Raw genomic sequence first — 8,442 nt, forward strand, 5'->3', positions numbered from 1 at the left:
CTGTCTGTCTGTCTATATATTTATCTAATATGTCTATCTATCTAATATGTCTGTCTAATATGTCTGTCTATCTGTCTGTCTGTCTAATATGTCTATCTGTCTGTCTGTCTATTTATCTAATATGTCTGTCTATCTATCTGTCTGTATGTCTGTCTGTCTAATATGTCTATCTGTCTGTCTGTCTGTCTATCTAATATGTCTGTCTGTCTATTTATCTAATGTCTATCTATCTGTCTGTCTGTCTGTTTGTCTGTCTGTCTAATCTGTCTGTCTGTTTATGTACATTTTCAGAAAAGCCCAAAATAAACACCTCATCTATTCCGTTTCTTTCTGTTATTTAATTTTTTACACGTGTTTTAAATAATCTGTGCAGGTCACTGTTTCTTTATAGAGGTACAGCTATGCTGGAAAAGGAAAGGGCCTTCCCTAAACTTGTCACTGGAAGCATATAACATCTGTTGTATTACTGATTTATTACACCTGTTGGCGCATGAATGTAAAAATCAGAGGGGGAGCCCCAATACTTTTGTCCGTATAGTGGGAGTATTAATTTGTATTATCATTATGCAGATGGAATAGTTGTCGCGTGTCCTCACTGATCACCGTGATGACACATGAGCGTGACCTCATTAAAACAGGAAGCGGTCAGTGTAAAGTCATGCTGTTATATCAGACTGTGACCACTGGAAAGGATTCTGATTGGACCTTGGGTTAGTGTTCGCATGACCTGCGAGCTTCAGCGTTTCCACCCTCACAGCGTTTCCTGACCTCGGGGTTGGTGGGTTGGTGGTGGGGGGGGCGGGTGTGACTTATGCAGGGGGAAGTCCAGACATCCTGCACTGACTCCATCGTTCACACACCCACCTCCACAGCGCCGTGGGCTCAGGTGGTCTGGAAAGTTCACACCATGAGAAGCACGTGGGGGGTTTTGGGTTGAGTTTAGAGGAAAGTGGAGGACAGGTCACGAAAGTGAAGTGAAACCTGGATGAGAAATCAGCAAGAGAACGAGGAAACTTTAAGTAACGAGACCCGCCCACCTAACCAGAACGCATGTCCAGTTTGGCCTAAAGGTTTGTGATTTCCCATCAAGATTTAATGGTTTTAATGGTGTTTAAAAGTCCACTGCTTCAGGATGCACTTACATTTAATTATTGAATAAATTATTTAATTATTGTATTAAACATTTTTTCTTGCTTTTTTGTTATAAGCAAAATAATATTTTGTTATATAAGCACTACAGTTACTATAAATCACTCACTCACTCACTCACTCTCTTAACCGCTTATCCAATCAGGGTCCCGGGGAGGTGCTGGAGCCTATCCCAGCTTTTCAATGGGCGCAAGGCACACAGTAACGCCAGTCCATCACAGGGCACACACACACATACATACATACACACACACCTATTCACCTATCAGGCAATTCAGTGTCTCCAATTAACCTAACTGAGAACATGCAAACTCCACACAGAAAGGACCCGGACCGCTCCGCCTGGGGATCGAACCCAGGACTTTCTTGCTGTGAGGCGACAGTGCTACCCACCGAGCCACCGTGCCTCCCATTACTATAGTTGCGAATTTTTTAAATGTATTTTTATTTGATTTTTATATTTTCATAGTGAAAAACCGCGACGTTAAGATGCTTTCCATTGCTGAAATAGATTTAAATAGATTTAAACATGCCACAACTCGGTGGGTAGCACTGTCGCCTCACAGCAAGAAGGTCCTGGGTTCCCGGCTGAGGCTGAGCGGCCACATGAACAACGATTGGCCTGTTGTTCAGATATGGGCGGGACTAAGCCGGATGGGGTCTCTATCCCATGACTGGTGCAATTACGACCTCTGCTGGCTGATTGATGGCGCCTGCACAGGGATGAGAAAAGAGTGCTGTCAGGGTGTGTCTCTCCGTACACAACGCTAAGCTGCACTGCACTCGTCAAAGTGTAGGTGATAAGATGCATACAGCATTGCTGCCCACGTGTCGGAGGGGGTGTGGGTTAGCTTCGTTCTCCTCAATCAGAGCGGGGATCGGCATTGGTGGAGAGGAAGCATGATGCAATTGGACGCGATAAAAAAGGGAGAAAAATTTAGAAAGTGCATAAAAAAAAAAAAAAAAAAAAAAAAAAAAAAAATATATATATATATATATATATATATATATATATACAGTATAAATATACATGTGTGTCTGCCCTGTGATGGACTGGCGCCCCGTCCAGGGTGTTACTGTGTGCCTTGCGCCCATTGAAAAGCTGGGATAGGCTCCAGCACCCCACCGCGACCCTGACTGGATAAGTGGTTAAGAAAGTGAGTGAGTGAGTGAGTGAGTAAACACGCCACAAGCTTCATGATACAAATGATTGTTTTTGTCTTACTGATAATGAAGACTCCAGCTCAGAAAATGTTCCACTGTAGTAAAAAAATGAATATTTTTATTTACACATAGACACCAACTTGTTCTCTCGCAACATTCGACGTCTGCGACGGTAAATATAAATCTATATTTCAGCACGACATGTAAATACGACTGTGTGCACTTTATAGCATGTAAGAGAACACACTGACGTCCACATTTAGAACCTGTTAACACGTGTTTGTGCGTAACATCTGGATTTTTTACAGCTGTCTTCACCGATTCACTCGCAAACTAAATCTGAAGAGCACGAGGTCGAGGTTATGCACGAGAGCTTTTCACTTCAGCTTCCTTACATGTAAACAAACACACAGCGCTTAGTCCCGTCAGCTGTACTGTCACACATAACGTCCCCAAAATCACAAACATAACATCAGTTATAGTGATCCTGCCGCTCTGTGCAGAACGTGATGATTTATTTCATTTCAGAGTTCGTGCAGCAGGTGGATTCTCTCACAGAGTCAGACGTGACCTTTCAGGCCTCGTTTCACAGGGCAAAGAGACGCATCAGGCTCGGCGTGATACAAAATGAAGAAGTAAACAGCAGAAATAATACAATACATGTAAAAATGTGTATGAATGTTTCATATGTGCATGAGTTTTAGCCCTGCTGTGTTTTAAAATGGCATTTAGTGGAAATATCAGACGTTTATTACTGAACGACCACACAGAATCACAACTCAGACGTCATCTGGAAGCGAGCTGCATGATTACCACGCATGTAAAACATCAATTTGTGCTGATACTAGGAATTTTGCTCCCCAGATTACATTAGTGTCCTGTTTACAAAGCCTAGATGGTCGCATACACACATTTACAGATTCGTACCTGAACGTTTTTCTACTGTCGGGACGTGAAACCAAATATCTGTCAAATATTTTGATCTGATTTAAAGCGAATTAAAAGCCACTCGTGGTCTCCTCAGCGAAGAGCAGCTCAGGAAACCTGCAGAAAGCACCTCGGCTGTGGAATATCTCACCTAACGTTGCAAAGTAACCACAGATCCTGGATTTGTGCTGAGAGGAAACTGAGACAGAAACCGACGGGGGGTGTTAACATGACTCACAACGCACTCCACCTTTAAGCAACCCACACTTTACCCAAAATATAAAGGTGCCGGGTGGTTACGGTAGCTAACAGCTTGATGGAATCGGCAGGCGCTCTCCTGGATGGGACGAATATGCAGCTGACTGGATTAGCAGCTGGCAGATTAGATCTAAAGCTTTCAGTTGAGCCGAGGATAAAAGATAAGACTGAAAAATCAATATAAAAGCTCACACGAGCGCATCTCCCACCACCAGATTTCATTTAGCGAACGCTGCAGCATCTGCACGCCGAGAGGTTTCACCGCACCGGGCTGTGGGAGGCCGAGCAAGTGCAGCCAGTCCGACCAACATCACTTCTGAGCACGAGAACCCTCAGATGTTTACAAATACTGAGATAATTGAGACATCATGAGACTGAAGAAGCAGTCTAACACTCTTATCAAACACTTTTAAAACAATAATAAAAATCCAGGTCATTGGTGCAGAATTATGGGCAAAATCTCCCACCTCCAAAATTCTTGGATCTCTTTCAAGCAGCTTCATTTAATAATCTGCCTTAAACATCTTGGATAATTTACCTTTAGTTGATCAGCTGAATGCCAAAAAGGTTCTAAAGAGATAGAACTGTGTTGTGCTCTTATGAGCTGTGATATCCACTCATATCATTCATTCATTCATTCATTTATTGTCCGTGTTACCATTTCTGTATTCTGTTTGGGGTCACGTTGAAAGGCAGGAAACACCCTGGACAGGTCGCCAGTCCATTACAGTCCATCACCTAGGGGGACTTTAGCACCTCCAACTAACCTGACCGCATGCTTTTGGACTGCGGGAGGAAACCGGGACAGACACGGAGAGAACCCGCACCGCTCCACCTGGGAATCCAACCCAGGACCTTCTTTCTCTCCTCCCAAATTCAATTGTCGTTCTTCATTTTAACACTCATGTCTAAAGAATTACATTCTGTAATAATTAAATAATTTTATTTTCATCAATACTGGTTTGTATTTCTCACTCTTATTGCACCAAGCTCGCATAAATAGTCTTTGATAAAAATCTGGGACGAATCGGGTTCAGAGAGCTGGTACAAGTCTGAAACAGCCTGAAGTAACGAAGCACCTTTAAATGTGTAAAATAATACGGCACGGCCTCGCTGCTCGACACTGTCGGCTACCTCATACCTCACGGTAAAAGACCGTTATCATAAAAAAATCACAACATATTCAGTGGATTAAAGGCCAGAACACTTTAGGAGGATTAGGATGAGATTGTAATCTTCTTACTCTGGGTTCTCACCTCCATTAAGACGTTATAGGATCTCGACTAGCTCAGAAATAAAAGGAATAAATAGTTTTATGTGACAAACGCTCAAAAAAAATCACATAATAACACAGATTAAAATATAATTTGAAGCAGGAATAATTCTGTATAACAGTAAATCATTTAAAAACATATAAGCTACACAAGTCTGGCACAAATGTGTTTAATTTAATCAAATCCACATGAAGCCGATCAGCCACGCCGTGGTCTAGTGTTCTTTTTTTAATGCATTTTCTTCCAATTTTTAGCGCGTCCAAATTTTACCTGATAGCGTTACGCTTCCTCTCTACTGGTGCTGACCCCCGCCCCGATGGAGGAGAGTGAACTGACACACGCCCCCTCCGACACGTGTGCAGTACCCGACTGCATCTTTTCACCCGCACGAGGCGAGTTCATATGCGGATCAGCTTTGTGTATGGAGAGCCACACCCTGATCGACGCATAATCGTTGTTAATGTAGCCGCCCAGACGACAAGTTCGAAATGTCAGCTCTGGTGTGCTAGCGTGTTTTACCACTGCGCCACCTGAGCGGCTGTGTAGCTTAATCCTAATGAATTCTAATCATTCTAAAGTATAAATGCAGCATCTTTTCAGCGCATTCACGTCCATATAGAAGCCACAAACCACGCCCAGTTCTAACATCATATCTTTGATCTAAATATAATAATCCTAACGACGACATTTATAGAACTTTTATTCTATACTCTAGTCTGTTTTGATCATTATGCCAGGCTAACGTAGCCTAAATTATAAGGGATAAACCACCGTAGGCTAACGCATTAGCTAAACCGCTATAGCCTTAATGGGCTGAACTAAACGACGAGGTTGGACGGTGGGAGGTAAAGCGCTGTAGGCTGAACAGGCGAGTATTAATTATAGATCAAACTGCTGCAGCTTCGTTGAGCAGAACTGACCTGCTACGGGCTGAACTGCTGTAGGCTGAGAGGGTTTGACGTAAACCGATGGGCTTAATGGACAAGTGTTGGGGGATAAATGATGAGAATAAACTGCTGTAGGCTGAATGAGCTGAATAAACAACCAAGCAGTGGATGAGGTGCCCTCAGTCACGTTCTTTCAGCGCAATTATATGTCCATACAGTCACCACGAACCACGCCCAGTTCTAACATCATATCTTTGATCTAAATATAATAATCCTAACAACATTTATAGCAAATTTTGTCAGAATTTATTTGCACTTAAGCATTTTCCAGCCTTTCTTGAAACTACGCACTGTTTTGATCATTATGCCAAGCTAACGTAGCCTAAATTATACAGGATAAACCGCCGTAGGCTAACGCAATAGCTAAACCACTATAGTCCTAATGGGCTGAACTAAACGGTGAGGCTGGGCAGTGGAAGGTAAAGCGCTGTAGGCTGAACAGGTGAGTATTCAATGCTGTATGTTACACTTATACTATAGATCAAACTGCTGCAGCTTCGTCGAGCAGAACTAATGTGCTATGGGCTGAACTGCTGTAGGCTGAGAGGGTTTGACGTAAACCAATGGGCTTAATAAACAAGCGTGGTAGGATGAATGATGGGGGATAAACAACCTAACAGTGGATGAAGTGCTGTCAGTCATGTTCTTCTATCAGTATGTTTAAATAGAGGTACCCACATACCCATTATACCCACGTTACCACAGTACAGCAAACGCTTTCGTTTTATGAGACAAACGCTCTAAAAAAATCACGACATGGATTAAAATATCACTTAAATCAGGTATAACACTGTATAACAGTAAATCATTTAAAGAAGCAAACGTCGGCCGTCGAACATGATTGGCTGAATACCTCTGGGGTACGAGGGGTAAACTGTGCACTCTTTAACCTCTCCCCAAACCTTTTAATACGTAATCACAGACGAGTTTATGAAAATATTGAGCTCATGTTAGAGGTTCTTGGTCTCTGTGTTAAATATTAAAGGTGTTTTTTTTACACTTGCTACCGTTTGTAACCTGCAGCTTGAACATGATGAGATGAGATGAATCCACCAGCGGTATCCAGACTGGCACGTCGTTCACCCCATTACGATGAGACTGAACGAAACGGGCGGATCGCGAGCGGGTCCGTTTCCCCTCCGTCACTTGTAGAGGAGGGGCAGGCGGCTGGCGTGGCAGTTGTTGCGGCCGATCTTGCCGTCTGGCTGGTAGACGCTGGACGAGTTGGAGAACGTCTGGGGGAGCGAGTGATTGTCGGCTGTAGGGAGCGGGTATCCAGGCGGAGGGAGGAGAGATTTGGGGTCGGGGTGGGAGGTTGGTAGAAGAGGGGAGCTGTGATTCAGGTGGGTGGATGAAGGACGTCGTCGTGATCTGAGCGCCTGTCTCTCTGAAAGCTGGTTCCTCAGTTCAGATACTCGCTCCTCCTTCTGTCAGGAGAGAAAGAGAAGAGAGAGAAAAAAGGGAATGAAAAAGAAAATAAAGACGACGCGTCATCTGCAAGTAGAGGACAGATAGATGGTATTGCTCTCATGCAAAACCACAACAATGATAATAATAATAATAATAATAATAATAATGACATTAATAATAATAATAATAGAAATAATAATAAATTAATAATAATAATAATAATAATAGAAATAATAATAATAATAATAATGAATTAATAATAATAACAAATTAATAATAATATTAAATTAATAATAATAATAATAGAAATAATAATAAAGGAATAATAATAATATTAATCAAAAATAATCAAAAATTAATAATAATAATAATAAAAGAAATAATATTAATAATAAAAATAATCATAATAAATAAATAATAATAATACATTAATAATAATAACAATAATAATACTGATAATAAAAATAATAATTATAATAAATTAATAATAATAATAGAAATAATGATAACAATAACAACTACAATAAATAACTATAATAATGATATAACAACAATAATAACAAATAATATAATTATTATTAAAAAATAATAACTATAATGATGATATTAAAAAAATAGTAATAATAATAATAATAGAAATAGCAATAATAGTAATGATAATAAAATAACATTAAATAATAATAACAGCACTAATTATAATAATTATAATAGAAATAATAATGATATAAAAAACAACATAATAATAATAATAATAACAAAACTAATAATAATAATATAACATTAAAAATAATTATGATGATAATAATAACAGTAAAAATAATATTAGAAATAATAATAATGTGATAATAACAACAACAAAAACAATAATAGTAATAATGATAGTCTCTTCAGATTTTTGAAAAATAGTTTATATACACTATATGGCCAGAATTATGTGCACTCCCATTTCAATTATTGAGTTCTGGGGTTTCAGCCGACCCACCGCTAGAAACATGTAAACAATCAGCTACGTAAAATAAATAACACACAGGGACGGGGAGAATATGCAAACTCCAGACAGACAGGACCCTGTTTCCCGAGCCAGGGAATTAAACCCAGGTCCTACCCACTGCGCCACCTACTGATTACTGGACTTATAAGCGTTTAAACTAAAGAGCTAAAGGAGACGCTGCACCTCCTGAATGATCTTCTGAAGCTCTTTGTTCTCGCGCTCCAGCTGCCGGGATTTTTCCTCATCGTTGTTGTTGGTGGACGAGCCGGTCTTCATGGTCTCCTGGTGGTCAGACTGCCACTCACCGCGTGTGATCAACCGT

At 40.5% G+C, this 8,442-nt stretch overlaps 1 protein-coding gene across 3 annotated transcripts in view; it reads right to left on the reverse strand.

The window, feature by feature from the left end:
• Window positions 1-2,403: 2,403 nt before the first annotated feature.
• The window catches only part of gabbr1b (gamma-aminobutyric acid (GABA) B receptor, 1b), a 91,736-nt gene continuing 85,697 nt past the window's right edge, over window positions 2,404-8,442 (reverse strand). For 2 of the 3 annotated variants that reach the window (XM_063009839.1, XM_063009855.1), the window contains 2 exons: window positions 8,304-8,442; window positions 2,404-7,146 (listed from right to left, as the gene is read on the reverse strand). The exon at window positions 8,304-8,442 is cut by the window's right edge and continues 5 nt beyond it. In XM_063009839.1, the coding sequence (XP_062865909.1) occupies window positions 6,862-7,146; window positions 8,304-8,442 (424 nt within the window). In that variant the 3' untranslated portion in view covers window positions 2,404-6,861. The remainder of the gene's footprint in view (window positions 7,147-8,303) is intronic. The other variant, XM_063009847.1, reaches the window with a different exon arrangement.

Source organism: Trichomycterus rosablanca, chromosome 2, assembly GCF_030014385.1.
Source record: "Trichomycterus rosablanca isolate fTriRos1 chromosome 2, fTriRos1.hap1, whole genome shotgun sequence".
NCBI classification, from domain to species: domain Eukaryota; kingdom Metazoa; phylum Chordata; class Actinopteri; order Siluriformes; family Trichomycteridae; genus Trichomycterus; species Trichomycterus rosablanca.